General features: G+C 35.0%; 1 protein-coding gene across 2 annotated transcripts; it reads left to right on the top strand.

Annotated features, from left to right (window-relative positions):
• The first annotated feature begins 576 nt into the window (after nt 1-576).
• On the top strand, nt 577-12,176 carry LOC143470587 (uncharacterized). 2 transcript variants are annotated; one of them, XM_076968811.1, is made up of 40 exons: nt 577-734; nt 911-1,030; nt 1,138-1,261; nt 1,476-1,567; nt 1,677-1,784; nt 1,865-1,965; nt 2,109-2,289; nt 2,401-2,450; nt 2,609-2,738; nt 3,028-3,082; nt 3,209-3,396; nt 3,751-3,858; nt 4,013-4,070; nt 4,710-4,777; nt 4,863-4,941; nt 5,064-5,178; nt 5,276-6,258; nt 6,409-6,525; nt 6,624-6,710; nt 6,781-6,881; nt 7,035-7,073; nt 7,144-7,285; nt 7,520-7,657; nt 7,768-7,814; nt 7,901-8,005; nt 8,172-8,250; nt 8,375-8,452; nt 8,584-8,789; nt 9,286-9,333; nt 9,454-9,552; nt 9,708-9,794; nt 9,886-9,951; nt 10,042-10,158; nt 10,231-10,375; nt 10,593-10,692; nt 10,809-10,869; nt 11,044-11,093; nt 11,228-11,377; nt 11,493-11,651; nt 11,816-12,176. In XM_076968811.1, the coding sequence occupies exons 1-40, from the start codon at nt 714-716 to the stop codon at nt 11,955-11,957; spliced, it is 4,944 nt and encodes a 1,647-aa protein (XP_076824926.1). In that variant the 5' UTR covers nt 577-713; the 3' UTR covers nt 11,958-12,176. The 2 variants fall into 2 exon arrangements, with proteins under 2 accessions (XP_076824926.1, XP_076824925.1); XM_076968810.1 differs by having other exon boundaries at nt 6,769-6,881.
• Nucleotides 12,177-12,217: the final 41 nt, after the last annotated feature.

Below are 12,217 nucleotides of genomic sequence, written 5' to 3'. Positions count from 1 at the left end.
AAGGAGAGAAAATATACAAGCATTTGAACTTTGTTAGAGGTTAAATTGGGGTTTAAGTTAATTTAAAAGTTACATTAGTTATGTAAAAGAAATTGCAATCTTCATCTCTTATTAAAATTCTGTTCATCAGTGTTCAAAGTTTATTGACTTAGGTTATCCAGGTCTCTTGTAATTTCGCACTCCAACTTACAGACCTAAATCGGAAAGAATTATGAGGTAATAGAAAAAAATCATGACATAATAACTCCTCATAACTCGATCCCGATATGGGAGTACATAAGTAAAGGCCCGGCGACCCAGTTCTCATTACTTGAGATTGACTGCACCTCCCAGTTTGAGTAAACATGTGTAAGTTGAACCATTTCAATTAAAGATCCAGCATGTTGAGAATAATTTTTCTGCAAATATCAACAGATTTTTAGCTATTACAGTGCTAAGTCCAACCAGTTACAGAAGGAAACTTGTGTTTCATAAAGCAATCTTTTTTCGCCTGTTCCTAGCAAGCTCATTCAATGCTGTTACAAGTATTAGGCAATGATTGAGATATAGTGTAAAAATATCTTTTTTTTTATTTTTCGGAACTTCAAAAAGTTGTTTTTCCTCCAGAATTTTTTAAAGTTCTTGTCCTTTGAACCAATTGCTGGTATTAGACATACACTTCAAAACTTTGGTGATAGACTCAGGATCAATTTTTATACTTTGCTGTTTGAAGCATGATTCCAAAAGAAAAACAAGTAAGCAAATATGTGGACATAATATTGCTCGAACTGAGCTATTTTTTGATTGTTTGATCAGCAGGCAAATGGATTTGCAAAGTGCTGATTGCGTTTGCCAAATTATCATAGAAGAAACAATGATGTAGTTAATGCAGATGATATTATTATCAATCAGTTGTATCATTTCTGTTTAGCTGGAATCTCAGCTTAATGACACCACAGGAATTGAAGATTTTTTGATCTCACCAAATGCATCTGTGCAACAAGAATGCACAGCAAAATTTGAACCTAACCTTAGAAGAATCACATTCCAGGTCACATTTAAAAACATTTAAATTGAACTTTGGAATTCTCGTGGGTACAGTAAGGTGGAACCACCATTTCAAAAGCACAAAGTTACACTAACCCCCAATGTTTACAGGCTATAAAAAAAGAAGAGGTTCATACCTTATGTTCCGTGTTACGTGTTATAAGATATTTATGTCAGCAAAATAGTCAGAAAGGAATACACAGACTAATCTCTGGAGGCCTACTGGAAATCCTAGGTAAAAATAAACATTTCTTTTTGTATTCATTTTTATAACTGTTGGTTTGATTTTGTGTTTATTTTGAAAATATTTTGTTTGATGTAACAGAAAAGTGATGCCATAACAGTAGCTTAGAATTTCGAAATGTGCTAAAACTTAACGTAGGATACAGTCTATATCGTATATAACTTATGAAATCTGTGTTTCACTCAACAAGTTTCTTGCTTTGCAGACAAAATAATGGTGTATGTACAGGAGATGGTAACTGAAACACAATGTGAAGGTTATGAAGATGCCTTCAGAATCTTTATGGAAACAGTGCCCGTTAGTCAATTTTAAAACATCCAAAATGAGATGTTGTTTAGAGTTTTATTTCCTTAATTTTTTTTCCTGAACACACATTTGTGTCACACAGACTTATCCAATTTTGCAGATGCTGGTACCGCTTTTGCGTGACAAGTGCAGCTGGTTCATTTCAAAACTAGGGTATTTTATTGCTCTAGCTTTTGACCGCCTTTTGGACTTGAAGATAAGCGAACGGGTAAGCAAGTATCTTTTTTATCTCCTTATAACTTATAAAATTGTCACATTTCAGTAAACGAGCGCATGTTTCAATGTTAGATCATGGAAATGTTGAACCTGATTATGGAAGACATGTCAACAGATGGTATATATCAAATACGATATGCTGTGGCTAAGTCGATAGAAATTCAGGATATGTGGTAGGTAATAGGCATACACACTGTGTTGATAGTTATCCCTATAGAAGGCTCTTGATAAGTCGTGATCTAATATTGTACCAACTTACATAATTTTTCTTGCCCTGAAAAGAAACAGAATTCTTATAAAAACTCTCTTTTGTCAGCGCGAAGATGATGGGCAAGATACACCAAGTTGGGTGTTACAAGGTGCAGTTCGCACTCGTTGAGATGATTATCAGAATTTTCAGTAGCAAGTATAGAGAAGATCATTATCTTGAATGGAACAACAACAACATTCAACAGGCTGAAGCATTTCTTAAAATCCAATACAATGATTTTGAAGAGGTGTGAAAACAGCATAGTAATAATTAATGTTATATACAATACCATCTTGACTGTTATGAAATTGAACAATAGAAATTTTTTCCAGAAACATGTATTTTATTTTGGTTTCAGACTGCTCGTATATACTTGAACATATGCAACAAGCTGTTTCATTGCTCATGGTGGGTGCTGGGTAGAACATATCATGCAAGTGATTCAACAGTCTATTAACTTTCATATGTGTTTAAAAGATTATTATGTTTCCAAGGAAATGTAGGCAACTTGATGATATACATTAATATTTCACAATACTGTGACGTCAAACCCATTTTTTCGTTAGGGTTTTGTCCCTGCAAGTTTTTGACGTTGAGATCGAAAGCACCAAGTACAAAGGAAGAGGCACATCCTGGGTCGATTTATGTAACCGGAGTAAACATGTAATGATAACATTCGTGGGCAATGATGAAGAGGTAAATTTTTTCTACTTAAGTTTTGGTTAATTCATCACTAAATGAATTAAATAGGTATCATAATCATATACATTTTTTTTCTTGTGCTCTTCACTCTAGTTGAGTCTTTGGGGCATTTAGGGGATAAACTGTACACAACTTTCTTCCATGTAACTGACAGGTTTATATATCATCCTTTACGCATCTGCAACAAATGCAAAAAAATTGTACACAAAAAAATCACTCGTACCTAATATATATTGGTCTGTTGTCAAAATTTAATATCATTTTGTTGTTTAATCTGTTTCAGTGCATTCATTCTGCATCTTTTCAAGCTGAAACAGTCAATTCATATTACATACAAGGTACCTACAACATGAGGAATGTTGTATTTGATATTGCCAACTACTTGCATTTAGTTTACAATGTTAACACTCACACGGCTATTTTAAGGTACCTACTTGTGTTAAACTTCTCGCTTTTTTGTTCAGAACATGGTCCCTTTATCTTGCTTACAATACAAGCAAGAAAACCCCTCAAGAGCATATTTGATGACTTCCGTTTTGCTTCTGAAACTAATCAAATTATTGTTTCGATTCATAAAGAAGATTTTCCTGTTTCAAAAGACATTCTGGATGCAAAATTCCAGCATCTACTTGGAAAACAAAGAGAACCAACGGTGTGCATTTGTTTTGATAAAACTTACATAACAATATATAGTATATACAATAAATTATATTGATATGTTGTTTGACTTTTTTCGTCACACTGCTTTCTCAATTTCCCAATGTTTCAATTTTTGTAACTTGAAGTGTTTTAAGGCAATTTTTTTATGACACTGCTGTTGTTATGCACTCATCCTTTTACAGAATGGAAATCCTTGGTGTTGTTTTTGCAAAACTGTAATGCTATAGGCTGTGTCTTGTCTCAAAAAATAATTGCGTTTGTTATAGGAGATGGAGGTTTAGGAAAAATATGCCGTTAAAGGTAAAAATGCCTTTGATGTTGTCTAATTCAGTTCTTTTCTTTGCAGTCTTCCCAACCTTCAGTAAATAGACAAAGTCGTCCAAAGAGCAGGGCATTTGTAACTAATAACAACAACAAGTTGCCCACAAAGGGAATTCACTCACAGGATGTGGTGGTAAATTCTTGTAATGCTAACTTTAAATGGCTGTTTGAGAAATGAACACTGCAAAGTTAACTGTACTTTCAGTCCATTACTTCATTGCATTTTATTGCTATTATTTGCAAAGTATTTTTTATAGATATCTTTTCTTTCACATATTGTTTTGCAGTTGAACAGCCAACCAGCAGGTCATAAAGAGAGCAAAACTTCATTCATACATGCTTATGGTAAGCCACTGCATAAACATGCAAAATAAGCTGCTGCATTGTTTGTGTTGCTTTTAAATGTTTAAAAACGAATTTATTTTGTAATGACTGCATATCAATAATATTATAGTCATATCAGCAACATTTAATAAGTTTAATACTGTAGTTGTTGTGAGTATTTCAATACGATAAAATGGTGCTCTCTCACTGAATGTATGGCTAATAAATTCAGTTAGTTATTACTTTCAGTTATCTTTCGAAACGGCCTAAAATATGCTGGCTAATGAATCCAGTTTGTGTTATAACAAATTTCATTCACATAATTAACAAAACACTTTTAATGTGGAAGTAACGAAGTTTTTGTAAACAGACTTCCAAATCCCACCGTAATTTTCAAATGTTTTCTATTGCGAATAAACAAAAACCTTTTTTGAATGAACGATTTCATTGTTGTCTATATCAATCTCATGCTAAGCTTGTGTTATGCACAGACGAAACTTGTCAATATGGCTTTTATTGTCTAACGAATAACCATGTTGCTTTGCTTATTTAGTGGTGGAAAACATGTAAATAAAACTATACAGACTGAAATTGATTTGCATTTCTGTTGGTGTTATGAATCAGTTTATGATTCCTCCACTTATGAACTTCCCTTATAAGGCACTCCCAGTAGAAGAGGACGTCAGTCTCAAAATCTACATCTTCACAATTTGGAGTCATCTTCTCAAGTTAGTGGACTTTGGAATTATTTATTTGAATCGTCTTTCATACAAAGTGAATTCTATTTAGTTTCTTTAAACTTTAAAACTATAGCCCAAGGTTTCGTCGTTACAAAACATTTCATTCGTCTCAATACCACGATCTTCTCGCCCAAGGTCTGGAAGGCATGCCTGTGAGTAGTTACCCCTCCTTTTATAAGTTATTACAGGCTAAGAAACCATTACGTTTACACTGAAAACTTAAAGTTGAACATAGCCTGCCTTTGGACTATAGTTTTGTTTGCTTGTTTTTCAGCGGGATGTCATTCTGATTTGGATATTATTCCAGAAACTCAGTATGAAGGAACCAACACTTTAAACAGCTCTATCAACATGCACCTTTCTCAACTTTACAAACGGCCATCACAGTTGTAAGTTTCCATATCACAAGTACCTGTCAATGTATCCAGTCTTTTCTGAGTGAATTAGGTTGCAGTTCATATATTTACAAGGTTTAATGGTCTGCAGAGTAAAATCACCAAGTTCTGTGGACAACTTAGCTAACCATACCTCCAGCAATATTCATCAACCATATGCAAACATTAGTTCAGTGCGTGTAGTGGAACTTTCTGGTCTTGCGTCCTCAACAGAATCCTCTGTTGAAAGTTCATACCCAAATTCTCAAGGAAACGAACCTGAATGTAAGGCATTTTTTTCATCAAACGAGTCCAATCACAATGAAAAGGAAGCAACTAAATTACTTGTCGAAGTCCCAAACAAAACTAAATCGAACATGTCTCAATCGAAACCTCAAAAACCAGTATTGAGCCAATCAGTGAAGTCATCAAAGGGATATGGAAATTCTGTTTTGGGAAGGAATAGAAATGCTGGTGAATCTGACCGTAAAGAAGAACAATCATTGCCTGAGGTTAGTCACCAACTGCCAAGATCACACACTTCCATTTTGGCCACTTTATTGCCGAGCAAGAGCCCAGTCAGACAGGAGAGGCATGTGAGAAAATCTTCCCATGAAAGTGGAGATAGTGTAAAAATCAGTAAAGCTCATCAACCTGCACAAAGTGATCCAAAACCTTCATCAGGTGAAGAAAAAATTTCTAATGAAAATAGCACAATCAAGTCTGGTCCAAACAATAAAAAGGGATGCAAGGATAAGAGAAAAATATCGACTGAATGCGCAAGAGAATCTGAACAAAAATCATCCAAAGCATCCCAGATCATCAAAGAGACGCAAGAGTTCCAACACTTCACAACAGACACTGATATTGATGAAAACAATTCCACTATTCCAATTAAAAGTTACGCCAAAGCTGGGAATAAAACAACATTTCCAGCGACCGAAACCCAAAAAGAAAAGGCTACCACAGCATCCAGCATGCAAGATAGCTTACAGCCAAAGAAAACAAATGAAGATACTCAAGATAACAACGCTAATGAGAAAAACAAGAAGAAAAGAAATAAAAAGAATGTTGTGAACGAAACATCTGACAAAGGTAATGATCTGCTTCTAAAAGCTTAAGATGCTCTGTACGAATTGGTAGATTCAAGAAGGAAGTTTAGTAAAATAAATGATGAGCTGATCATTGCTGAACTCAATGCGTAATGTGTATATCTCGTTGATAACTTAACTATATTGTCTTTAGACTCCTTGAAGAAGAATGAAAAATCATCCAAAGTAATCTCATCATCATCTGATGAGATACTTAAAGCTAGTTGTGTAACTCGAAGTCGCAAAGTTATTAATAGCAAGTCGCTTAATGGTTTGTGCTAAGAAGATTTTGTTAGCGATTTTACCATAAATCCCACAACCAAGGAATAAATGCAGAAGTGTCTAAGCTAACATAAGTTTCCTTTTCAGACACCAGATGCATTCAGACACGATCGAAGCAGAAAACTCAAACCAGAGCTAACAATACTAACATAATGAATTTGATTTCCAAAACATGTAAGTCAGACACTGTAAATTTTATATTTCAATGCTCTAATTTCATTGTTTGAAATAGTTTCCTCCACAGACGACCACACTACTATTGGTGCTGTAACATCTTCAAGCAATGAGAGTGAATTCGTTAGATCGAAAAAGCAGATTGCAGAAAAAGTTAATGCCCAATTTCAGGTGATTAAGCCATCGACTTGAAGTTATATTGTGGTATTGTATCAGTATGTACCATACATAACTGATATATTCAAAAAGGAATACTACTACAAAGTTGAGTTGGATAATTGTTAGATACTTAAGTTCTTTTAAACTGCTGATAACATTTTACAGGATTTGGAGAATACTTTGCTGACCCCTGAACCTGAAGAGGTAGATAAAATGTACTCTCGTAATTATTCATGCTTTGATATTGATTAATTACGTTGCTTGGTGTATTCAGGTCAGAAAACAACCGTCAAGAAAGAAAAATCCATTTTCCAGTGCCACAGATAGTACAAGTGAAGCAGTAGAACAACCAGTGCTTAAAACACTGAATGGAGTAAAACAAAAATCTGCTGACAATCAACTGGACAAAACCAAAGGTATAAAGATTCATGGATTGATTATGTTGGATTCAACTACAGTATATACTTTTTATATGTCAGTATAAAAATATTTTTACAACGGTTTAACACTTTAGCAAGCAAAAGTGCAATTGTTGCAGGGACAGTCTTGCGTTAGGTTTTATTTGTCTTAAGTTCTGAATTCATAACTGAACTGATACCTAAGTTTAAGTTAGTAGAATTGAATTTATCACTCAGTGACAATTGTTCCAGGCACCAAAGGGCAAAGCAAAGAGCCTGAACAGAAACGAAAGAGAAACACAGCGCGTAAATCTGCCCCGAGTAGAAACATGAAGAAATCACAAGCAAGATCATCACCAATAGAAACACCTGATACATTTCCTAATGAAGGTATTGCCACATCCTTTATTGTCAGTATTTTTTTGTATGTTCACTGTCTGTATACACCATTTCAATCGACCTCATTTTTGCCATATTCTCAAAATAATTCCATTTTTTAGATGAGCAACCTGAAACTGTTCGCCGAGAACTTGAATTCCAAAAGCAAGTAAGTTACACATTCATGTAATGCAATTTGGCTTCATTTCCCATGATAAGACATTACAGTGATGACCTTACCACTTTTTTGTACAGCAAAATCTTTTCCGTTTCACATCTGGATCAGACGAATCGATCAAGCTAAATGCATCTGGTTGTCGTGATAACAACGTATTCAATTTAAGCGAGTCACCATTGAAGGTAAAACTATGCAGGTTTTCGGCAACTTTTTTAAATGTAGCCATGAGCTCTTGAGCATTGCATACTTTGCTTCTTTGTTACTACATTGACGGTCAGCTGCAAGTAGGACAAGGATGGAAACTTTCAACCTTTTTTGAAGCTTTTCTTATATCTTCATGTCCTGTAGGTGATAACGACAGGAGCAAGCAAGAAAGGAAGAGTGTCTTTCGAGCCAGGTTATATTGATGAAGACAGCCCAGAAGAAGGTCAGTCAACCTACTGTAATTAACCACACACTGCGAAATTATTTAAAAATTTTAAAGAGACGAATGTAGTATCATACTGTGGTGTATTTTTTATTGAGTCTTTCTGTTGTTTTCTTGTTTAAAGATCACGGAGTTAAACAGAATAGAAGAAGAAGGAACAGCAAAATAGATAAACTTTTTGACACCAGTGGAGTTTCATCAGGTAAGTGTAACTAGAGATCACCTTCCATCAATTCTATGCATTCACTCACATGTAAGCGGAAGCTTCTAACTGAAATGTATCAAAATACCAATAATTTCTTCTAATTTATAAATTCAATGCTTCTTTGCAAGCTGCTTCAACAAGCTCTGAACTAAGTTGGGTGAAAGCACACAAGAAGAATATGGAGAAAGAACGCAGTGGGAAAGATTTATTTACAAAATCGATTAAGAAGTACACAGTGAAACAAAAGCAGCCGATTGGAAAAACTCTGACTCCAGTTTCTTTCAAGAAAAAGAAGCAAGCCATTGAAGATAGCATTAATGGAAGTGTGTGCCAGGTATTGTGTTTCTTCCACACGTCATAACATACAATGCTTGTCTGGTGTATGCTTATTTTGTCCTGCTTTTGGTACTTTGAAAGCAGTAGTTGAAGTTAATGTATGGCTCATTAGCTCAACTAGTTTTTTCCTGCCCCATTTGCAAACGTTGAGGATGATGCTGAAACTGATGCAAGAACAGTCGGCTCAAACTTTAGTTATAAACATTGACAAAGCTTTTTTATTAATTTCTCAACATTCAACCTAGTTTGATTCATAGAACTCCTAGACCTGGTACAAAAAAATAGACAATGAAAACAACTAACGCCTGTGTTGGTTGTTTTTCATTAGTTGATCGTTTTATTTCCCAAGACAGACAAGGCAAACATTCAAAGTATACGTACCCCACCCAATCTCAAAATAGTTACTCCAAATATACTAGTTAGTGTAGACTACACACGTGGTTATTCTTACAACTTTAACACTGGCAACTTACCTGTAAATTTCCATTTCGTAGGAAAGCCCAGAAGTACAAAGGGATGCGATCTCATTCTCACCCAGACCAGTAAGAAAACTGACAGAATATTAAGTTCATTTGTGACCTTGACATGCGTGCCAAGTTCTATGTGCATTGTAGCCCAGATGTACTTACGTAATGTTGTATTCTGCTGTTATAAAACTACAGAATCCTTTGAATCAATCTTTTGCGGAGATCATTGAAGAGGAAGAAAGGCGTCAGCAACAGAAGAAAAACTTGCAAAGTACTACCAGCACCATCACTGAGGTTCTTATCATGGTTTAATGTTCACTTATTCACTATATTGGATTGTTGACACCAGAATACCTCATATTTAATCACACACCTTTGACACTGCTGATGCCAATATACTTAAACACATTGATTAAAAGATTCCGTAACTGTTGTTTGCCTTATTGTAGAAAAAACTCACGGTGGAATTGCCAACATCACAGTGCAGCCATATATCTGTGATCACCACACCACCAATTTGCACTGATCTGCCTGTTGTAAGTGCTACCCAAATTTTTCCTTTAGTTTTCCGTCACTGTCGATTTATAGAAGTTAGTTTTTACATAAAATCTTTACGATCTTTTTTAGTCACCGTTTGCAGCCTGTGTTGAAGAAACCCCCTTCAACAATTTAACGAAGACAACGTTAGAATCAGTAGGAGAACTGTCACTTTGTTTGCATGATCCTTGACGTTATTTTCATATTAATGTCAAGACACATGTACAACGATCTATTTTCAAACAGGTAAATAACCATCCTGATACTACTGGTAGCAACTTGCTGCCAACGTCAGATCCAGTGGAAAAACAACCGACGTCAAAAATTCAAATATTAGAGACCATTTTAAACCAACAACCAGAGGTTAGTTACTGGTGCATGGTGAACGTACATTTAAATAAGGAACCAGTTTTTTAACTGGTGTGTAACCCCCAGGTACCATCCTTCCTCCAAGAGGAGTTGGATGAAGCGGATGCAAGTGAGATAAGGAGGAAGAATAACACTACTCCTGTGGAACCACTTCTTAAATCAGGATTTGTTACAAATCCCAAACGAAAGTTTAGACCAAGCAAGAGAAAGATATCCTTAAAAATAAATTTCGATGAACTTAGTTAACTGCAATAAGACTTATACTTTAAGTTATAGTATAGCAATATACAGTACAGTAATAGTAACATAGTTTAGATTATGGCAGACTGGTTTTAATTAGTTGCAGATTGATAGTTTAAACGTTTAGGATGAGTCAGTTTGTTTACTTTATGGAAATCGGTTATACTTCTTGACTAAACTGTGTTACAATGCTGAAGAAAATTTCACTTCTTCCGATGAATCCGCCAATGAAAAAACAGCCATGTCTAAACATTTGCCTAAAAAGCTTAACTTCACAAAAGCCAAAGTGTTAGTCTTTTTTATTTCTTACCAAATCAAATTGGGTTCAATTATACAACTAAAACTAAGCTACTTTGTTAATAATAATTTAATGATTTATAAATCATGTTCTAACTCTTCACCAGGGAAAAGAAGAGAAGTAAACCCAGCATGCCAGCTTCAATGCTCACAACGTCCTCTAATATGGTAGGTACCACCACTTGACATTTATAAACATGTCTTGTATTTGATTATGGTTAAAGCACCCAAAGCGTATTTTTGTGCAGGTAGTTTTCTATTTTTACATGGCTCCTATTTTACCAGTATACCGGTATTGCATTACCTCATTTTAGGTGAAACCTAATTACCCCTCTGTTTTAGGATGAAGATTGGAGCGATGAAGATATTGACGATTGTGAAGCCCAGATGAAGTACAGTTCTTTTCTTGATAAAAGAATAGCAGCATATATGGAATGAAATAACCGATAGTTATTAGTCAGAATGCTACTAAGACTTTTGATACAACAAATGCTACCTTATTGATACAATTTTTTTATGGTATCAGATCCAGCGTCAAAAAGGTGCTGCACATGGCTGGGCGCTTATACTGGCGAAACAGAGTATTCAAGCAACGGCCGGCCAAGCGGGTTTGCAAACTAATGAAGCATAACATGGAAGAAGTGGAAAAACTTTGGCGTCAATTCAGTGCAAAACGGTAAAATGATTCCAATAGTGGCAGATGTAGTATAAGCCAACTGCCGGCGTATTTTGGAGGTTTATTGACTAAGTTCTACTTTTGCATGGTGATGTAGTATTGCTTGTTCTTACAGGACTACCGATATTGGAAAATTTCAAAAGAAATTCAGCACAATATCAAAACGACACGAGGCATTGATGGAAAAGCTTAACACGATGGAGCAAAATACTACAAAGTACATCAGCGATTTACAACAAAACATGAATGAAATGCTGCAAGAATCAATGTCCAAGTAAGTTTTCAACATTTATCTTAAAAAAATTTGCGTGTGTGTTCAGTTTTCAGCTGAAGCTACTCCAAGTAATATTTTTATAGCTGTTGAAACAGTCTATAGAACCTTGCATAACTATGCAAATACAATTTGTTTACTGTATAACAAAATGTTTCATCATGCAGCTTGGAAGATCTGAAGAAAGCACAGGGTGATTTGAAACAGATTCAGGAAGATAACGACGATGGATTGAACACTGCCATGAAACAACTATCCGCCCAAGTTTCAGAGGATTTAAGAAGAATTATGGACGGTACCGTCCTTTAGGAGGCTAAAATATGAATTTTGCTACTAGGTGTTTGTACGCATTTGGTGCCTCTTTAATATCAATTGTTTTGTTTGCAAACTGCCAAATTGAAATTTTGTTTTACGTGTTCAAAATTTTCTTGTTGCATTTGTTTTTCATTGTGTTTTTTTTTTGGTTTTGCTTCTATAATAGGTTAGACAGTTATATTTGCAAGTTCCAATAAAATCACTTTTGAGTTTGCATAAATATTAGCATTCCAACAGACCGCTAGCTTTGCGGG

Source organism: Clavelina lepadiformis, chromosome 9 (genome assembly GCF_947623445.1).
Source record: "Clavelina lepadiformis chromosome 9, kaClaLepa1.1, whole genome shotgun sequence".
NCBI classification, from domain to species: domain Eukaryota; kingdom Metazoa; phylum Chordata; class Ascidiacea; order Aplousobranchia; family Clavelinidae; genus Clavelina; species Clavelina lepadiformis.
This window is presented reverse-complemented; position numbering and strand designations above follow the sequence as displayed.